This window comes from Berghia stephanieae, chromosome 11, assembly GCF_034508935.2.
Source record: "Berghia stephanieae isolate SIO BIC M18660-M18661 chromosome 11, UCSD_Bste_1.3, whole genome shotgun sequence".
Lineage (NCBI taxonomy): Eukaryota > Metazoa > Mollusca > Gastropoda > Nudibranchia > Aeolidiidae > Berghia > Berghia stephanieae.
Window position 1 is genome coordinate 11,717,570 of NC_088370.1, and position 22,935 is coordinate 11,740,504.

Here is a 22,935-nt window from a genome sequence, read left to right on the forward strand (position 1 = left end):
CTGTAATTTCAAATTTTGAAGATTCTATGGACAGTAACAGTATTTGTCTTTCATTGGAGATGTGAGACTATTCCACTGTCTTAATGTCGATGGTATGAACGAGTACAAGTGGGCCTCCACTCTTGAGTGATTTCTTCAACCAACATTTTGGATAGGGGTTCTTTCAAATGAGATAATTTAAAAACAAGGAATAGCAGCTAAATTAAACTCGGTGATATAATGGAAGAATAAATAGCGCATATTTTGATCTAAAATGCACACTGGTGTGTTTAATACAATCGGAAATATCTATCTAATATGCGTCAAGACTTTTTAGTCAAGCCTAGCGCAATCAAAGGTTGAAGAAGAAAGAAAAATGGAAAGTCTTTGTTCTTTTGTCAACAGTTTATTTAACAACATTTTCTTTTCAAATTATTCAAATATACTCTTAAATTGGCAGATAGACATATTTATAATGGCAAATAATGTGATGACATTTGGTTGATTCAAATGGTGATGGAAATGATCATGATGATGACGACAATTACAATGAAGATGAAGATCATAATCATAAATGACTAAATAAAGTAGACAGTACTCTCGCACAGGCCCAAGTAGTATTTGACCATTGAACAGTTAGCTGGTTACTCTGGAAAAATTTAGTCAGAAAACTCATCCGTCAAAATAGATCAAATTAAATAACCCTCAACTTGGCAAAGACTCTCGAATTTGGAATTTTTGTTTGTTTGTTTTTAAGGGTCTAACGGCGCTTGCAACACATTTAGGTCATATCAGCGCCAGTAAAAAGGAAGAAAAAGGGATAATAAAAAGTTCTAGAGCTACTAATTAAAGCTCCCAAGAAAAGGTAAGATAAAGAGGAATTGGTACAAATAAGAAACAGATGTAGATTCCAAGAGCACACTATCAAAGTACTAAGTTTCAGATGTAGATTCCAAGAGCACACTATCAAAGTACTAAGTTTGAGATCACCTAAAAGTCTCACCCAGACACCAGCACAAGATCACACTAAGAGGAATACACTCAAATATTTACAAATCACATGTTAAAAATAAAATAATAACAATACATAACAGAGAGATGATTTACAAGGAAAAAAATATCATCTCCCAAAACTAACTATATATTTGACTGTTTCACTCTCAGACTCAGCCAGGGCAAAACCAAGTAATCTCATTCCAAGACAAAGACAGAAAGCAAGTTGAAAAAAAGATATAGGGGGATAGAAGACACAGTAAATACCTCCCTGCCCACTATGGGAGGTCAGGAACCCCACCCAGGACCTGGAACTTTGCGAAGTCCCAGGTGTGAAAGTTTTTGCCAAGATGAGGATTTATTTAAATCGATCGACATTTGTAGGACAAGTTTCCTGGCCAAAATTTTAAACAGAGATTTTTGTAGAGTTAACTGGCTAAATAAAATGTCTTCAATAATAGTATTTCAATGAAACAAAACAAAGCTAAAACTAAATAATAAATAAAATGTATTAAAATATAAATGCATCACATCATAATTTATTTAAAAATCCAAAAGATCAATATAAACTTTTTTTTTAATGGATAGACGGTGAAAAAATGTCAACCTTTTGGTTTAAAAACAAAATTGAATATAACAGCTTCAAAAAAAATAAAATTAAATACCAAACAATGAACGCCTTGGGCCCAAAACCCTTCTTCAGCCAACCACAAAAACAGTAAAAACACATACATTACTTAAATATTTTACTTAAGAACCAGATATATATGGCCATCTATCAAGATTACTGTTTTGTTCATGAAATCCGAAATCCCTGTTTCAAAATATCACAATGATCTAAAGCAGATGTCAGCCGAAAAAAACAAACATTGGATGACTGACGAGAACCTGGTATATTATAACATATGTATATATTGATTCAATGTAAAATATCTCTCTATATAATACAGTGGATAACATTTTACATATTCTCATGTCAACAATTTAAGTAGTGGACAACAAAAGCAGTGCAACCATGGTCTTATTGTTCGTGCATAGTCATTTGTGACTAAGTAATCTGATGATATGACACTCGCCTTCCTATCAGAAGGTCCAGGGTTCGAGTCCAGCTCTGAGCGGTGTATAATCGAGTCCAGTCCTTGGAAAAGGCTCTTTACTCACATTCTCTCACCATACTCAGGTGTAAAATGAGTCCCTGACCTTTAACATTATCTTTGTCATGAAAAAAATTGTAATATTGCCTAACAGGCATCATGTCTCATCCTACATGTTACATGTTGCTGTTGGCTTGGGGACCCCTTGTAAAAGTGCTTTGAGCCCGTTTAGTGGATATGTTTTTTTTTTTTTTATGCATGGTGAGAATTTTGCACTTGTGTCCCACCTATCCAGAACAGTATTAAGCATAAGCTGTTATAAAACATAAGGCTTCTTCATGATCCGGGGTGTGTAATATGGCTTGCGTTATGTTTAAAATATAACACACCATCTCAAAACCGTATTATGTCTCTATAACAGACCTATCTACTATTTTATTACGAAAAAAAATCTTAAAATTACGAAATTTCAGCAAAAATTTCATAACTTCATGAGCATCCCAAAGTCATTAAAACTTATTGACTGAACATGAAAGTTGATGCCTGTATGCCATCTCCATCATTTTAAGGATTTCAAAGTTTTATTAAATCCTCATGAGGGTAAATTGTTGATTTTAAAAGGTAACTACAGCAACCACAATTTTTTATCTCCTAAAAATTACGAATTTTTTTATTTTCAAGTTGGCAGGTCTGGTTGTATAAATTACAATAGTCAAATGGAATGGAAACTTCAATTGAATTTAACAAAGACAGATGATTTATGACGATTCATGTTTCCACTTTGTCAACAAAACACGATGAATGAAACGTTAGAGATGATCAAGAGATAAGAGCATAACGTTGTGAATAAATAAAATGTTACAGTGAATGACATAATCAGTCGGATGGTGAAAAGGTTTGAACTGAGATATTGCCAAGTTTAGTTAGAAGGTCAATTTTTATATCAAAAATGAGTTCTTGTCATAAATGATTAAATCAACCCTTTTTGTACATCTTCCGGAAATATCAAAGCTTAATTTCACTTCAAAAGATTTTTTACAGCTAGTCCAGTTGAAAAAGTATGAAATTTGAGAAAAGTTGCTGGATAGCCTACCTTTCACATACATCTGACCATAACATCATGAAAAATCACCCGATTTACTTCAAATAAAGATTAAAATGGTCTGGGGAGCAAATTCTTTCAGAAAATGCAAAAAAAAAAAAAAAATGAAAATCCAAAATTTTCACCTTACGACTGATTATGTCATGCACTGACACAAATAATGCTTCACTCAATTTGACTAATGTTATTATTATTTTTTTTTTTGAGCTTCTAACAGCAACATTTTTTGCATGGTGCCTGTATTACCAAGATGTCAAACAGTGACTTCAAAAAGAAAATAATAAGAAATGTGAGACTTTAATCTCTACCATTTCAAGAAAATTTATCTTTTATTATCCCCAATAAGTCATTCAAACTTACCCCAAATCTCACACATTTTTTTGCAAATAAATTCAAAAATTGAGTATTGTCAAATGGGATTACTTGGCCTTAAGGGGAAACGTTGACTCAACTGAGTTGGAACATATTTAGCATTGTCAGACCTGTTGCAGTCATTTCCCTTGTTGGAGGACTTGATCTTTTTAATCAAAAGAAATCACTGAATTTTTTAATCAAAAGAAATCACTGTCACAAAAACTAAAAATGTATTATTTAATTTGTCTATATAATCAACATAGGCGAAGTCATCCCATTTGACGGTATCAACCCTGCTCGTGACATAATACTGTTTTGAGATGGCGGGTTACAATTAGGAATCATGGGATTTCAAGAATTGTAAGTTTGAGATTTACAAACAACATTTGTTTTTTTGTTTTTAAGGGTTTTACGGCACTTACGACACATTAAGGTCATAACAGCACCAGTAAAAAGAAAGAAAACGGGATAGTTATAAGTTCTAGAATTACAATTAAAGCACCCAAGAAAAGATAAGACAAAGGGAAAATGGGAAACATGTGTAGATTCCAAGAGTTCACTATCAAAGTACTTAGTTTGAGATCATCTAAAAGTCTCATCCAGACACAAGCACAGGTCCCAACGAAGAGGAATACACTGAAACGTTTACAAATATGTAAACTAATCATAATACAGTGCATAACAAAGAGATGATTTTCAATGAAAAAAATTTCATCTCGCCAAAGACTAACTATATTTTTGAATGTTGCCCTCTCAGCCAGGGAATCCGACCAGGGCCAGGAAAAAACTAAGTAATCTCATTCCAAGACAAAGAAAGAAAGAAAGTTGGAAAACAGATATAGGGGGATAGAAGACACAGTAAGTACCCACCCAGACAAACAACATTTATGTATGTATTGCACCATCAATCATCAATGACCCAAGATTTCAACGTGTATATAATATAAATAAATAACATTTCCCTGTATCCCCCCATCAATGCCCTCAAAATTGAAAGAAAACATTCTGGCACAAAATGGTAAAGAAGATCATTATCAACATTATTTACAATAGCAGATGAAGGAAAATACAGAAAGATGTGCTTAGTATTGGTGATGAAACAGCTATGTGATTTTGTGGTGTCACACTCGCCTTTGGACTGGAAGGTCAAGAGGTTCGAGTCATGCCTGATCGGTGCATAGTTGAGTCCTTACTCACATTCTCTCACGGTACTCAGGTGTAGAATGAGTACCTGGCTGTTAACAGCATTGTCTCTGTTCGACAATTTTTATGACACTCAATAATGCAGGAAATGAAAAAAACAAAAAACGAGCAATTATATATCACAATATCCACTCAACATGTTAAAAGCGTTTTACAAGGAGTCCCTAGCCAACAACAACACTTAACATGGAGGACAGATACGATGCCTGTTAGGCCATATTTCAGTCTTTTGAGGACAGAGACATCACTGTTAACAACCAGGTACTCACTTTACAACTGAGTACGGTGAGAAAATGTGAGTAAAGAGCCTTTTTCAAAGACACCACTATGCACCGCTCAGTGTTGGTCTCGAACCCAGGACCTTTCAATCCGAAGGCGGGAGTCATATCACTCGATCACATAGACATACAATTTATTGAATGAATTTTGTTGTGGCCTTATTTCGTCGTACTTTGAAGTTATCCCAACAAATCTCACTCAAAATTGTATCCAGGAGTATGAACTACTCTCATACATCTCACAGGTTATCCCTTAATTGGATTCAGTAGTCTGATGTCACGCCGCCTGACAACGGCGGCCATCTTGGTTCTAAACAAAGAAAATCATTACTTTATATTCTTCATGCTGGCGAGAACTATTCATATGCCTTGTGGTCAGAATGTGTAAAAGTCAAAACATGATAAAATTTATGTTTTTTTTCCTCTGGATACGCTTTTATGCTCGCCTGAGAAATATTTCATATGGGCGTCCGCCATTGTCCGATAGTTTAGAGCCAGTGTTACTAAGTTACCATGCGTCATTAGAAAGGAAGTGACGTTACGACTGTTGAAGAGTATTAACATTACAGAATAAAATGGATGGATAGATTTAAAAATGAAGAAGTATGGAAAAGAACACAGCAGAAACCAGTGGGAGAGGAAATAGGAAGAAAACGATGGAGGTGGATTGAATACACCCTTAGAAAGAATGACTCCACTATAACAAAGAAAGTATTGGACTGGAACCATCAGAGCAGAAGATCAAGTGGAAGGCCACGAGGAACATGGAGAAGAATTAGAGAAGCTGATATACAGAGAAGTGATAAGATATGGAACACGATAAAAAAAGTTAGCTCAGGATAGAGAAGGATGGAAACTGTTTGTCTGTGGTCTATAGCCTGACCCAGGGTAAAAAGGCAATGATGATGATGATGAACATTACAAATTGCATTCCCAATTCAAAGAAGCTCAGATTCACATCAAATGGATCTGTACTAATAATCATACCCCTTTATCTAAGATTAATCTGTATTTTCCTTCATCTGTTTCAACTTAAACGCTTCAAGTTATGAATGACAATATCTTATTTTGAGATAATTTAACAACAGTGGATAGGATGATGATGTCATTCATCACCACTTCTGGTGTCAGCTCATGTAGGACTTTGGAACAGCTATCAAGTTGCTCTCTTCTGTAATAAATAATAGGGGGAGGGGGAAGAGGAGGAACAAAAGAATTATTTTCTTTTCTTTAAAAAATGACAAAAAAAAAAAAAAAGAAGAGGAGAATAAATTGCGGTTTATTAGAGTAAAATGTTACATATCCAGTAATAAATAAAAATGTGAAATTGAATGTAAGCTTCAATTTAATACACGAAAACAAATAAAATGGACATTTCAGGTTTTTCCCCTTTATCAACAAAACAGGATGAATGAAACACTACAGACGAATGAGATAATGTGGTAGTGGCATTGTTAAGGATTTTGAAAAAGTGTGTACAATGGAGAGGCAATATGAGTAAGATTTTGAAAAAATGTGTACTAGCCGGAACCCCCCCCCCCCCCCCCCCCCCCCCCCCCCCCCTGTTAATTAGAACAAAATCTTGACTTGGCAAGTAGAATTACAAGAAAAGCAAAAAGGGAAGTTACTCATACATAACTAATGAAGTTGTATGCCTTATTTAGGTTGTCTCCCTTCCACCATAACAAAAGCAGTACAAATAACAAGAATAAAACTGGAAAATAGTAATGTTTGGTTTATCTGCACACTTGTGCCCATGACTGGTGTGCTAAATGTCGTAAACATTGAGTAACTTTTCATTATTTTTGTAAAATTTCTCGTTATTTGTAACTTTTATTTGACCTGCAACATACCAAGAACAAGTAACCAGGTAGAATTTGTATGACATAAAATAAGAAGGGTTTTTTTTTGTTTGTTTGTATGTTTGTTTGTTTTTAAAAAATAAGGAATCACTCAATCTTATTCTGCATAATAATCAAAAACACAAGTGTACAGGTTGACAAAACATAACTTGTAGATTCTGTCCACACAGAAGATATAAAATAAACAAAAAAATAATAACCCACAGATAAAAAAAATCTTCCCATTCGACTGCTACCCTTTCAGCAAAAGACCCCAGATCGGTCCTTGGCAAGATTTAGAGATCTCATTCCATAAAAAGGACACGTAAACCACCATATGAAAGGTATGGATAAAATAAGACTGATATACGAGACAACAAACGCAAACCAAGGGTCAAGATGAGTCCCACCCACAGCTGACACTAACGTTTATTCAATCTCATTGTACATACCATCCTCATGAATAATCTTCTCCAGGATAAATCCCACAAAGCTGGTGACCTTGAACTCCAAAGAGTCTGTCATTGCATCAAACCACCTGGAAAGGAAAAATGATACCCATGTGATTAAGCCAAAAAAAAAAAAAAACCCAACAAAAAAACCCCCCCAAAAAAACAATAATAATTATAATGATGATGATGGCTATGATAATAATAATAATAATAATAATAATAATAATAATAATAATAATAATAATAATATAATAATAATAATAATGATATGGTGATAATAATAATAAATAATAATAATAATAATAATAATAATAATAATAATAATAATAATAATAATAATAATATAATAATAATAATGATTAATAATATATAATAATAATAATAATATAATAATAATAATAATATAATAATAATAATAATAATGATAATAATAATAATAATAATAATAATAATAATAATAATAATAATAATAATAATAATAATAATAATAATAATAATAATAATAATAATAATGATAATATAATAATGATGATGATAATAATAATAATAATAATAATGATGATGATAATGATGATGATGATGATGATGATGATGATGATGATGATGATGATGGAGAGAGGATGATGATGATAATAATATATAATATGAATATAATGATGATGATGATGATGATGATGATGATGATGATGATGATGATGATGATGATGATGATAATAATAATAATAATAATAATAATAATAACAATAAAACAACAAACAACACGAAGTCGGCAGCTTTCTGATGCCATTTTCATTTTTCCAAAAAAAAACCCCAAAACAAATGTAAGCCTGCATCAATCAATGTTTAGTTAATAAAAATGTTTCATATTAACAGCAAAGACTCCCATAGTAAAAGGTCTTACTATGATGACTAAAACTTTTAACAACCCCCACCCCTCCTTCTAAAAAAAAATGAATAAAAGATAGTAAGGTATTTGTGATATAATATGTATAAAAGTTCTTCACCATCCCAGGTGTGCTCCACAACGGGGACAAAATATAAGACTCCATACGTAGCCTGGGAACCAGGAATCCGCAGCATATTTCTGAATAGAAAGAGGGAATACCATTTCAAATAATAATATATTCCAAAAAGACCAACGTCAAATTTCAAGGTTGACACTTTTCTTTCCTCATCTTGTTATTTGTTGTTGTTTTCAATCCACAGACCTTGGATTTTTTTTTCTTATATGTTGGCATCAACAAATATACACATTACTAGATATCTATATCTTTACCATTATATAATCTGTATGTCCCTTGAAATTTATACTATGTAATTATTCTCACAGCTTAAAATATTATTACACTATACCTATAACCAAGTTTTACTTTACCACATTTATTTATGTATATTTTATTGATGTATGTATCATTGTCGGCATTTTATACGTCTGTACAAAAATTTCCATTTTGGATTATTATTATTATTATTATTATTATTATTATTATTATTATTATTATTATTATTATTATTATTATTATTATTATTATTATTATTATTATTATTATTATTATTATTATTATTATTATTATTATTATTATTATTATTGTGCTCTTCATTCAAGTACAGTGGAATCCTCATGAAGCCAACACTCTTAAAGTCAACTTCTGCTTTAAGTCAACATCTATCAGAGCCACAGACCTTTGATTTTGTTCTCTTCATTCAAGTACAGTGAAATCCTTAGACAGTCAACACTCTTAAAGTCAACTTCTGCTTTTAGTCAACATCTATCAGAGCCACAGACCTTTGATTTTGTTCTCTTCATTCAAGTACAGTGAAATCCTTAGACAGTCAACACTCTTAAAGTCAACTTCTGCTTTTAGTCAACATCTATCAGAGCCACAGACCTTTGATTTTGTTCTCTTCATTCAAGTACAGTGAAATCCTTAGACAGTCAACACTCTTAAAGTCAACTTCTGCTTTTAGTCAACATCTATCAGAGCCACAGACCTTTGATTTTGTTCTCTTCATTCAAGTACAGTGAAATCCTTAGACAGTCAACACTCTTAAAGTCAACTTCTGCTTTAAGTCAACATCTATCAAAGTCAGAGACCTTTGATTTTGTGCTCTTCATTCAAGTACAGTGGAATCATCATAAAGCCAACACTCTTTTAAAGTCAACTTCTGCTTTAAGTCAACGTTTATCAGAGTCAGAGACCTTTGATTTTGTACTTTTCCTTCAAGTACAGTGGAATCCATAGACAGTCAACACTCTTAAAGTCAATTTCTGCTTGAAGTCAACATTTATCAGAGTCAGAGACCTTTGATTTTGTACTCTTCAGTGGAATCCATAGACAGTCAACACTCTTAAAGTCAACTTCTGCTTTTAGTCAACACCTATCAGAGTCAGAGACCTTTAAATTTTGTACTCTTCACTCAAGTACAGTGGAATCCTTATATAGTAAACACTCTTAAAGTCAACTTCTGCTTAAAGTCAACACCCCTTGTTGGTCACACATTTTCTCTTCTTTATTTGAGTGGGTTCCCTTTGACAATGGATAAAGTCAAACCAAGCTTTTCTGGTCAGGTGGTGTTGGCTTTATCTGGATTCCACTGTACCATGTCAGAGATGGAAGGATCTCCTCCAATGATGATATAACATGGTATTGGTCAGATTCAGCGTGGGTTACGCAACTGGATGCGTGGGTTGACGGAGGCAGGAAGCAATAACAAACCCACATGGTTGCCATTACCTCCACCATCATTCTCGCTCACGGTTTGTGGAAAGCACTTCATTACAGGCACGTAATAGTGAATCTAGTTTTTGTTTTGAACATTTCTATTATTATTCTTTGTAAATTGACCCATATTAAAAGAAACATACAAACAAAAAAGGCATGACCAGTCACTAACAATGCCGTGTAGTGTGTAGACAGTAACACAGTACGGTGAACATGACTGACACTGACATTGGGGTCGGAATGTCAGAACCCATGAGTCGTTCGCAACTCTGCCTCACGTATTCATTTAATCAGTCAATTTAATTTTTATTAAGCTTGCGTAAAACATACAAACAAAAAAGACATGACCAGTCACTAACAATGCAGTGTAGTGTGTAGACAGTAACACGGTACGGTGAACATGAATGACACTGGGATCGGAATGTCGGAACCCAGTAGTCGTTCGCAACTCAGCCTCGCGTACTCATTTAATCAGTCAATTTAATTTTCATTTAGCTTGCCTATTCTTCAAGTTTATGTTATATTCACCTTTTCTATTTAAAAAGGGTAATCCAAACAGACCATAAACGATTTTATAATAAGCCGACTTCAACTTCCATCACACACGAACTTATTTTGGGTGTTTTTTTTAACCAAACCGTTTGACTCAAATTAAAGCTTCGGCATTGGATAAGGAGCGAGGTCCCTGTTGCCATCTTGCTTAGTTTATACAGAGACTGGGTTGCCACCTTGGCTGTTCTTGATAAATAGTAAAATAGTACAACCTTGTGCAATATGAGAGAGAGAGAGAGAGAGAAATTTTGAACAAAAAACGAATCTCTCTCTCATCCTCTCTCTCTCTCTCTCTCTCTCTCTCTCTCTCTCTCTCTCTCTCTCTCTCTCTCTCTCTCTCTCTCTCTCTCTTCCTATTTCATCTGTCACACTGTTTGACAATCTTCATCACCTGGCTCACTTGTACTTGTAATATCGGGTGTGAGGTAAAATTTTGAACAATTATTATTATTTATAAAATGCAGAATCTTTTCAAATAAACGGATAAAATAGAGATTAATTCTAATCGAACAGTGGAACACAAAGGCAGAATTTGCGAACAATCTAACACATAAGTGTCGTGGTCTTATTTATAAAATGCAGAAACTTTGCAAATAAACGGATAGACTAGATGTTATTTCGATTCGAAAAGTGGAACACAATAGGAAAATTTGCGAATACCCAGTCCAGACATAAGCGTTATGGTCTTATTTATAAAGTGCAGAATCTTTGCAAATAAACGGATAAAATAGAGATTAATTCGATTCGAAAAGTGGAACACATAAGCAGAATTTGCGAATGCCCGGTCCAGACATAAGCGTTATGGTCTTATTTATAAAGTGTAGAAACTTTGCAAATAAACGGATAGACTAGATGTTATTTCAATTCGAAAAGTGGAACACAATAGGAAAATTGGCGAATACCCAGTCCAGACATAAGCGTCATGGTCTTATTTATAAAGTGCAGAATCTTTTCAAATAAACGGATAAAATAGAGATTAATTCTAATCGAACAGTGGTACACAAAGGCAGAATTTGCGAACAATCTAACACATAAGTGTCGTGGTCTTATTTATAAAATGCAGAAACTTTGCAAATAAACGGATAAAATAGAGATTAATTCGATTCGAAAAGTGGAACACATAAGCAGAATTTGCGAATGCCCGGTCCAGACATAAGCGTTATGGTCTTATTTATAAAGTGCAGAAACTTTCCAAATAAACGGATAGACTAGATGTTATTTCGATTCGAAAAGTGGAACACAATAGGAAAATTTGCGAATACCCAGTCCAGACATAAGCGTTATGGTCTTATTTATAAAGTGCAGAAACTTTGCAAATAAACGGATAAAATAGAGATTAATTCGATTCGAAAAGTGGAACACATAAGCAGAATTTGCGAATGCCCGGTCCAGACATAATTGTTATGGTCTTATTTATAAAGTGCAGAAACTTTGCAAATAAACGGATAGACTAGATGTTATTTCGATTCGAAAAGTGGAACGCAATAGGAAAATTTGCGAATACCCAGTCCAGACATAAGCGTTATGGTCTTATTTATAAAGTGCAGAAACTTTGCAAATAAACGGATAAAATAGAAATTAATTCGATTCGAAAAGTGGAACACATAAGCAGAATTTGCAAATGCCCGGTCCAGACATAAGCGTTATGGTCTTATTTATAAAGTGCAGAAACTTTGCAAATAAACGGATAAGATAGAGATTAATTCGATTCGAAAGTGGAATGCAAATGCAGAAGTTGTGAATACCCGGTCCAGGCATAAGCGTCATGGTCTTATTTATAAAGTGCAGAAACTTTGCAAATAAACGGATAAAATAGAGATTAATTCGATTCGAAAAGTGGAACACATAAGCAGAATTTGCGAATGCCCGGTCCAGACATAAGCGTTATGGTCTTATTTATAAAATGCAGAAACTTTGCAAATAAACGGATAGACTAGATGTTATTTCGATTCGAAAAGTGGAACACAATAGGAAAATTTGCGAATACCCAGTCCAGACATAAGCGTTATGGTCTTATTTATAAAGTGCAGAAACTTTGCAAATAAACGGATAAGATAGAGATTAATTCGATTCGAAAGTGGAATGCAAATGCAGAAGTTGTGAATACCCGGTCCAGACATAAGCGTTATGGTCTTATTTATAAAGTGCAGAAACTTTGCAAATAAACGGATAAGATAGAGATTAATTCGATTCGAAAGTGGAATGCAAATGCAGAAGTTGTGAATACCCGGTCCAGACATAAGCGTTATGGTCTTATTTATAAAGTGCAGAAACTTTGCAAATAAACGGATAAGATAGAGATTAATTCGATTCGAAAGTGGAATGCAAATGCAGAAGTTGTGAATACCCGGTCCAGGCATAAGCGTCATGGTCTTGTTTAAATGAAACAATGCAGTTTTAAAAAATTTATGGTCATTGAGTAATTAAGCTAAATATGCGGAGTTCAAATAGATAACTTGATCTGTGAAATTTTTTATAATTAGCTGTTTTTATTCTCCATCATTTAGATTATGTGATTAAGTTTATAATTGAAATACAAACTTTTTCTCACTTATCAATGTTTTGCAATAAAGGAGAGTGTGAGTGAACCTGTGCAAAGAAAATTATTTGATAGAGTGATATTTATCATGCTTTTCAGTTTGTAGTTGAATTCTAGAATGGATTCTTTATAGTTCTCATTGATTGTATGTCAGTATGTCAGTCTTTAGGACACCGATTACCCTAATGCGGTCACAATTTACAATGTGACGGCCACAAGCCCGTTAAACGCAGAGTGGGGTATTGTTGTTTGCAAGTAATGCTATAGTTTTAATAGGATATCTGTCTCCTATTAAAATACATTCCTGTGTTGGATTTTGGATTAAATTCATGTCTTCTTCGGATTATGGGATATTTAATTTTCATGGATTGTGATTGTGATTTTCAAGACTTTTAATGTAAGTAAATGCCCAAATAGATATTTTTATTCATTTATTCTTTATTTTTATTTTTTTAGTTTTGTTTTGTTTTGTTTTGAAGCATTTATTATAAGAAATAATGTACATATGCACTTATACACCAAAGACTGCTTTCAACTGCTTATTATTATTATTATTATTATTATTATTATTATTATTATTATTATTATTATTATTATTAATATTATTATATAATAATAATAATAATAATAATAATAATAATAATAATAATAATAATAATAATAATAATAATAATAATAATAATAATAATAATAATAATAATAATAATAATAATAATAATAATAATAATAATAATAATAATAAGTGCATTGAGTGAAATCCCAATCACGGTTGCCCAAATAAAACTGGCGCTAGAATCCCGACTACCTGTCTAAACGAATGTTGTTTGTACGATACATACTAACTACACGTTCAATATCGGGGGCAGAAAATATGCGTTTGGTTTTATGAAATTAAAACAGTAGTCCCACATTGTTCTTTGATGTTATTTGTGGTTGCATTTGCTTTGAAACTTACACATTATATTGTGTTACATTGTTTACAAAATATTTCTGGTACTCGTATGCATGTGTAGTCAACGGTCAATCGTGTTCTTTATTATTTTATTATTAATTTTGGCTTGGCATCTTACATATGTGAATTTGACAGGTTGTTATGGATGGTAATTACTCGTATAACATTAAGTGATTTTTAAACATTTTTACGGCGTTTTAAATGTCTTTCTTGCATTCATTGCCGAGCACCTCCACTTTATTTTCTGTTACTATTTTAACGATCAGCTGATTTTCTCTTGCCTCCCCTTTAATTTCGCGGACTTTTTTCAGAACGAGGCGTGGGAGTGGCTAATAGATAGAACGAAGATGACATCACCCAGGCCTTTGTTATTGTTTTTTGCCATCCGCGTTTATGAGTAAATCTCACAAAACTGTATTAATAATTAACCAGACTATAAACGTTCAAGGATACACATAGTTTTGTGTGTTGGTCCGTTATACTTCCAGACGGCAATGTTGTGGGCTTCTCAGCCAAGCACACACTATCTATAGTGTGTTGTGTGGCCTCTATCTGAGAGAAGCATTGAATGTGAATAACTTAGGGCTCAGCTCTATACCATTGATGTAAGCCTTATACTTATATCAGGAATAATATAAGATAATTAACCCCAATTTGCTCACTAGGACAACATGGGTGATTCCTGACATCTTGTTGGATGAGTTATCTATATTCCTTGGTGGAATGCCCAGGCGACAATATCTTATGAAGCCATGGCGGAATGGCATAATATATATTTTTTTAAATATCAGGAATAAATGGGAAGTATAAGTTTGGAAACCTCTTACAACTCCCTCACACTGCATTGGTAGCTGTTTCAAAAGAAGACAGTTCTGCATTTACATTTCTTTTTGTTTTGTTTTTACGGGATTTTAGGGTGATTGCGACACTTTAAGGTCACTTCAGCGCCATTAAAAACAGAGGATGATGAGGGAACGTTTCCAGATCTGAAGTTAAAGCACTAAAGACAAAAGTAAGACAAAGGGTACTGAATAAAATAAGGAAAAGAAGATTCCAAGGCATATCTGTCAATGTGCCTATTTTGACATAAAATAAAAGCCCCGTCCAGGCACAGGCAAAAGATCCTGCTATGAAGAATACACTCAAATATGTACAAAGTATAGATTCAAAACCAACAAAGGAAAATAGTACATATCAGAGAGATGATTTATATGAAAAAAAAATTAAAATCTCTCCATATCTTTAATTGCCTCCCTCTCTGCAAAGCATCCCTGCTAGGACCAGGAAACAAACTAGCAATGACAAATCAGAGCAAAGACGAGAGCAATGTGGAAAGGGAAAACAGATAAAGGGGGAATAATAATAATAATAATAATAATAATAATAATAATAATAATAATGATAATGATAATAATAATAATAATAATAATAATAATGATAATGATAGTAATAATCATAATAATAATAATAATAATAATAATAATAATAATAATAATAATAATAATAATAATAATAATAATAATAATAATAATAATAATAATAATAATAATAATAAAGGGGAATAATGGAAGACATAGCGTTAACCTTGGGAGGTCAAAGACTTGCCCAGATGAATTCAGTATTATGGGTATGAAATAACGATGTGTGTACTGTAGTCATCCTTTTGAGCATCCATGGTCAAGAGTTCTTACTGAACCTTGCAATTCATATCTAAAATCAATCTTTATCTCCGGTGGTCAGAATCGACTCATGAGGACTATTCAATAAAAACAAGAGATGTTTAAGTTTTGACTTACATCGTTAGCTTTCTCTACTGTAGCCGTACTTGTTGTGATCACTTCAAACTTGATTCCTGAATAAAGTGATTCAATAAAACAAAGTAAAGACACATGTGAATATTCCAAAAAAACAAAACAAAAAAAAAAACAAAAACACACATTAAAAAAACAAAAACAACCCAAATCAAGACAATCTTATAGGATCATAATCTTCAAATATTATGGAGCTATTAAGAAAGAAGATGCTGGACACAGACAGTTGTCCTGCTTGAGTTGAAAAACATTGTTAACAAAAAGAAACAAATAGAAATCCTGTTTGTAGTATATTGTAGTATATTATTAGTGTTTTGAAAAGAGTAGATCTTGTACTACTACTACTACTACTACTACTACTACTAACTACTAACTACTGCTGCTGCTGCTGCTGCTGCTGCTGCTGCTACTACTACTACTACTACTACTACTACTACTACTACTACTACTACTACTACTACTACTACTACTACTACTAATAATAATAATAATAATAATAATAATAATAATAATAAAGTTTATTGTCTACTATTTTGTGTCGACTCAAAAGTCGAAGTAGTCTTTCCTAGCCTTAAAGCTCAAGAAATTGGAGTTTATCTGGTGTTAAAGAGACAGATACGATTGCTCATTATCTTTATAGGATAGAATGTTAATCAACATAAAATGTATTTTGTGTTGGATTCATTTTCAGAGTAACAGCTAGGTTATTAGAGGGGTCTGTGAAAAGAAAAAAAAAGACAAACAACAACAAAGAAAAAACCCAAAACACCAACAACAAAAAAAATCTCCAAAAAAAAAAACAAACAAAAAACAGGGGCCCCAATATAGTTTAGTCTACAGAAGAGTTATACCAGTCCTAAAATCCTCTCTTGTTGTTGTTAACTTTGGGCAGGTTTGGAATATACAGTGATGAGAGAAAGACAGACAGAGAGAGAGAGAGAGAGAGAGAGAGAGAGAGAGAGAGAGAGAGAGAGAGAGAGAGAGAGAGAGAGAGAGAGAGAGAGAGAGAGAGAGGAGAGCGGGAGAGAGAGAGAGAGACAGAGAGAGAGAGATAGAGAGGGGAGAGAGAGAGGAGAGAGAGAGAGAGAGAGAGAGAGAGAGAGAGAGAGAGAGAGAGAGAGAGGGGGGGGGGGGGAGGGAGAGAGAGAGTGATGGTGTTAACTACTAATAAATAAGAGCTACAATAACAATTCCCTCACCGTGTGGATTCTGTAGCAGCTGAATGTAAATGTTGTGTTTGTCAGCCAGAGTGTCATTTCTCCGTCCCAGTGCATTACTGGTGGGCAGCACCAGAAGGTCTGAAGATTTGCCAACTTCAACGCCGCATTTTCGACAAAGGAAGAATCCTTGAATAACAAAATGAAATACATTGAAGTAATACAGTACACACTTATATTCATGATTCCATTCATGTCACCCCTTTAGCCAGTAATACGATGATTAAAGCATGATTAGACTTCACATTTTCGACAAAGGAAGAATCCTTGAATAACAAAATGAAACTCATTGAAGTAATACAGTACACACTTATATTCATGATTCCATTCATGTCACCCCTTTAGCCAGTAATACGATGATTAAAGCATGATTAGACTTCACATTTTCGACAAAGGAAGAATCCTTGAATAACAAAATGAAACTCATTGAAGTAATACAGTACACACACTTATATTCATGATTACATTCATGTCACCCCTTTAGCCAGTAATACGATGATTAAAGCATGATTAGACTTCACATTTTCGACAAAGGAAGAATCCTTGAATAACAAAATGAAACTCATTGAAGTAATACAGTACACACTTATATTCATGATTCCATTCATGTCACCCCTTTAGCCAGTAATACGATGATTAAAGCATGATTAGACTTCACATTTTCGACAAAGGAAGAATCCTTGAATAACAAAATGAAACTCATTGAAGTAATACAGTACACACACTTATATTCATGATTCCATTCATGTCACCCCTTTAGCCAGTAATACGATGATTAAAGCATGATTAGACTTCACATTTTCGACAAAGGAAGAATCCTTGAATAACAAAATGAAACTCATTGAAGTAATACAGTACACACTTATATTCATGATTCCATTCATGTCACCCCTTTAGCCAGTAATACGATGATTAAAGCATGATTAGACTTCACATTTTCGACAAAGGAAGAATCCTTGAATAACAAAATGAAACTCATTGAAGTAATACAGTACACACTTATATTCATGATTCCATTCATGTCACCCCTTTAGCCAGTAATACGATGATTAAAGCATGATTAGACTTCACATTTTCGACAAAGGAAGAATCCTTGAATAACAAAATGAAACTCCTTGAAGTAATACAGTACACACTTAAATTCATGATTCCATTCATTAAATTGAAATTTAAATTGAGCTTTATATAGCGCAATATCCACTAAATGGGCTCAAAGCGCTTTACAAGGGGTCCCTGGTCAACAGCAACATTCAACATATAGGACGGGTGATGACGCCTATAATGCAATATTACAATTTTTCGGACAAAAATAATGCTGTAAATGACCAGGTACTCATGTTACACCTGAGTACGGTGAGAGAATGGGGGTAAAGAACCTTTTCCAAGGATTCAATTATGCGAGTGTCATACCACTAGACTGCATTGTCGCACATTCATGTCACCCCTTTGTGCCAGTAATAAGATGATTAAAGCACGATTAGACTTCAAAACATCGGGATTTTTATATGAAAAAAAAAATCAGGATATTTTTTACCAGAAAAAAATATCTTAAATATAGAAATATTAGTTGCAAAAATTAAATTATTGATATATACATATTGATCATTAAAATACTAGGACACTTAATAGACCTGTAAATGAGCTCTATAAAAATTGACTGAAACTGAAACTCTTCTTCGTAATTCGTCGTAGCGGTAAAATCCAAAGAATCAAAATGGAAGGTAAACAGCAAGCTCACTTGAGCAAAGCAATGGCAGAAAACTAATTTGTGCGGGAATTAATTAGGCTAATTACCATTGTTCCTTATAATTAGGTATCCAATCAGTGAAGAAACTTAGAAACGGTCAACCAGTTTGTTTACAACATGAGGCAATCGAAATGAGCTTGTAGCAATCATAGAACTTTCGATTTGAAGGTGTCTACATAACGAACTTCCAGTGTTCGAATTTTTCTTTTTCATACTTTTCCTGTCCTTCAAGTAAATGTGGTCAATTTTGGCTTAGACGAAACAGTGAAATTTATCGCTCGGCGGCTCAGTTAAAATTGGCTTCGACAGGTTTGGAAAGTGAAAAAATAATTTCACGAAGGCTGTGTGAAAATACACTGGGGTGTGTTCAGACACGGCAATTCTAAAAAGCGTTGCTTAGCCTTGGCAATATATCCATCGTTAATATAAACGGCCAATGAGCTATGCGTAGCGCTGTGGAACATTCCTAATTAACTTTACAGTCATTCGACTACGATTCATGAATTCTTTCTTTATTCAATTCTTTCTTCCCTTTTTTAAAATATTTGAATTTGACGAATTGACTGATTTCAGTTAATTGACTGAGAATTTACAGGTCTAACTTAAGAATTGAAAGTTTCTGTGGTGTCACATCAGTGTTAATTGTTGAATTAATACTCTTCAACAGTCGTAACGTCACTTCCTTCCTAATGACGCATGGTAACTTAGTAACACTGGCTCTAAACTATCGGAACAATGGCGGACGACCGTATGAAATATTTCTCCGGCGAGCATAAAAGCATATCCAGAGGAAAAAACCCCCATAAATTTTATCATGTTTTGACTTTTACACATTCTGATCACATGACATAAGAAAAGTTCTAGCCAGCATGAAAAATAAAAAGTAATGATTTTCTTTGTTTAGAACCAAGATGGCCACTGTTGCCGGGCGGCATGACATCAGACTATTGAATCCAATTGCAAGCTTGTTTAATGTATATTTCATGTATCCTAGGTTCCAATATCAAAGCAGGCACTGACCCAGTGTCAGTTTAGCGCCTGCAGTTTGTTAAGAGTGGAATATTTGTCTATCTGTTGTTCATACTTATTCCTTTCTTAATCCATTCCCCAGCTATGACAGTAATCCTAAAGGTGTGTTAAGACTTATTTATATAATCCTTGCAAGACCAGGGATTGTAACACTTCAGAATCTCATAAATTTTCCTCCTTGAAAAAAATAGCTCACAATCTCCAGATGTCGATCGTACACATTCTAATTCAATTATTGGGCCAAAAATAAATTAAATACGCCAAGCGCATAATATGATTCTATATCAAGTTTCTAATAGTTAAAGAAAATACTTTTATAAGTTTTTAAAAAGTGGATGGTTTGGACAGGCCTTCACACTCGCCAGACTTGAACCCAATTGAACATATATGGGACGGCGCTTGGACAATGGCGTTGGAAGCAAGATGCTCAGAATGTCTAATTAGGCAATTCCTCAGGAAAAGATCTCAAGGTTGACTATATCAATGACACATTGACTTATTCTGGTGTGTTACAAGGTATTGAAACCTAGGTATTTGGGTTAATTTTTCCAGTGTCAAAATGTGCCAGGACTTATGGGCAACAAAGACCAGAATTAAAAAGACATTGGCTGGATGTTCTATGTGAAATAAATCTATTGATGTAAAATTAGAATACTTGGTATGTCTTTGGATTATATGTTGCTCCATTACCCTTTTAAATCCTATGTTTAGATTTAAGCCTTTTAACTTGATTGTTTTTCCGAAGTTGTTAATTTGAGTTAATCGATCATCTTGGAGAGCATCTGCAGATAAATTAAAAACAGCCTCCTTTGCTCTCTCTCTGCTTAGAGTGCAGCAGAACAATGTGAGCCTGTATGGTCCCACTTCTTACATGCCAATAAAATTGACACTCTAGTAAATGATGACATGAGAATGAGTATGAGAACAATTTCATAGGTGGAGAATAACGTCAACAAATTGGTTGCCGATAATGAGTGTAAATGCCCCTCTACACCTGTCCAAAAACAACATGTAGTCAGCACCAAAATCAACTCTAGAAAACCGTGTTACTGAATGAAAACAGAATCTTTTTTGTTTCAAACCCAAATGGTGCTTAGAAAAAAAGATTGGGAACGAAACAAGCGAAATGGCTGCAACTTTATGGATGACACAACTACTTCACTCTTTCCTGGTTTCAACACCAACTTAACCAGAAAACATTGGTCTATATCCGATATGTACTTATATGCAGGTCTGACATCTGAACTCAATTATGGGCCTAGTTTAACATTGTTGTGATGGACAATATTTGACTTCATTTTTTGAGACTTCCATAACAACAACGAGTCGATAATGAATTGGATTAATGGACCTGCAAATAAGTGCTCGTCACTATCACCAATCACGTCGGATTTTTTAAAAATGGAACAGGAATTTCCTAAAGTTAAAGTAACTAGAATTTGATAAGCAAGGCACACATAGGAGATGTGAGCATTTTACAACACTAGTACATTACAACTTAAGTGCCAAATTCCAAAACGTAGCTTTACTTTAATTGATGCTGTTTGGTATGAAAAGGTTGGGCTTGGCATCTTCGCTTTAAAATATATTTTATTCATTGGTATTCTCTATAACTTATTTCTTCTTCTTGTCTCTAAAAGTCTTAATGTTTGCTATTTTACATAAAGTCTATCTAGCAAACTTGTAAAAAGGATCAGAGAGTAAAATGTTGGCCCCGTTGCTGTTAACCCATAGATGTTTAGAATTTAGAGTTGATCGAATCTGTAATTCCCATACATGACATGACGATGATGTCAATGATTATCTACAGCTAAAGCCGGTGCAAATGGAAATTAAAATAAATGAACGGCGGCTACCAAATGCAACACGACAACGCCAAATTTATTTATCAGGCATCGGACTACAAAAAAAAAAAAATTAATAATAATACAGAGGAAAAGATATCGTTTATTTGTAATTGTCTATTCTTATAATTATAAATTCTGGGAAGGGTGGGGGGGGGGGCATGACTGGGGGTGAGGAAGATTGAAAATTGGGAGGTTGAAGTTGAGCAGGCGAGGAGGACGATGATGGGGGCGGGGGTTGAGTGATGATGAATAGAAGGAAAATAAAAGTTGTAGAGAGTGTCTATAGTATAGTCACTTGTCTGACTCTAGTCACTCTTCTCTTACTAAGTTATTACTCATACCCTTATAACTTATTATTATTACTTATTACTATCTATTACTTACTTTATACTTATTCATTCTTATATTTATATTCTATTATTATTATTATTATTATTATTATTATTATTATTATTATTATTATTATTATTATTATTATTATTATTATTACGACTATCTACGACAAGAAATCTTGCTATTATTGACAAGGAGAGTTTAAGGATGCAATAAACAAATCATCATACCATCCCCTGTCACTGTTTGGTGACAATTTCCGTCAAGGAGAAAAAGTGTGCATAAGGTGGAAGTAAGAAGGAACCAAAATTGGCGATCTACGCTAAAGATGTTTTGGAAAGCAAACATGGGCGCAGCCATTTTGAGAGCCAGCAGTTAACAACTTCCTCCTAACGTTTCTGTTGCTACATGGGATATGTTTACAACTCATGATCGAATAGATGACCTACTTCTGAAATTCTTGTTTGGAGTAATTTACATTAGTATGTTGCATTCCTGGTTAATAATTTCATTTTTCACCAATCTCCAAGCTTCAAAGACCATCCAAACTATAATTTGAAAGCATTTTAAAATTCCCAATGCCAATTTCACCACAGGCGGACATACCCCTAATTAACATAATGGCTGTTCCTTCTCTTCGACATACCCAAAAATATTTACATTTTATCGCACAAATGTAGCATTGTCTATCTCCGTAAGAAGATAGTTTACGAATTACAGATAAAGAATATTATTAAACAAGTTAAGCTATGAAAAAAATATTCTGTAAAACACGGGTTTGATTTTAGATGGGTGTAAAGATATGGGTTATACAAGGGAATAAAAGTGATGTCAGCATTGACACAAACACCTCAAGTCTCAGCTGATCGGCCTTAAAATGGTAACCATG

General features: G+C 33.7%; 2 protein-coding genes across 4 annotated transcripts in view; one reads left to right on the top strand and one right to left on the bottom strand.

Annotated features, from left to right (window-relative positions):
• Nucleotides 1–365: 365 nt before the first annotated feature.
• LOC144956744 (protein cereblon-like) lies at nt 366–22,433 on the bottom strand. 2 transcript variants are annotated; one of them, XR_013642005.1, is made up of 7 exons: nt 22,277–22,429; nt 17,073–17,219; nt 15,859–15,914; nt 8,301–8,380; nt 7,297–7,382; nt 5,000–6,174; nt 3,271–4,753 (listed from the first exon to the last, which is right to left on the bottom strand). XR_013642005.1 is itself a non-coding variant. In XM_078887423.1 (6 exons), exons 1-6 carry the CDS (start codon nt 22,404–22,406, stop codon nt 6,131–6,133), a joined length of 543 nt encoding a protein of 180 aa, XP_078743549.1. In that variant the 5' UTR covers nt 22,407–22,433; the 3' UTR covers nt 366–6,130. The 2 variants fall into 2 exon arrangements, 1 of the variants encoding a protein (XP_078743549.1); XM_078887423.1 differs by having other exon boundaries at nt 366–6,174; nt 22,277–22,433.
• Nucleotides 22,434–22,437: 4 nt separating this feature from the next.
• Nucleotides 22,438–22,935, top strand: part of LOC144956745 (zinc finger protein 704-like) — a 38,327-nt gene continuing 37,829 nt past the window's right edge. For both annotated transcript variants that reach the window (XM_078887424.1, XM_078887425.1), the window contains exon 1: nt 22,438–22,935. This exon is cut by the window's right edge and continues 1,035 nt beyond it. The gene's annotated coding sequence lies outside the window, so the exon portion shown is untranslated.

Coding starts and splice junctions, on each gene's coding strand:
- LOC144956744 (XM_078887423.1), bottom strand. CDS start 22,406: ATGGCTGCGCCCATGTTTGCTTTCCAAAACATCTTTAGCGTAGATCGC. Junction 15,915..17,072: donor GCTGCTACAGAATCCACACG/GTGAGGGAATTG, acceptor CACTTTATTCAG/GAATCAAGTTTGAAGTGATC. Junction 8,381..15,858: donor CAGTAGAGAAAGCTAACGAT/GTAAGTCAAAAC, acceptor CTTTCTATTCAG/AAATATGCTGCGGATTCCTG.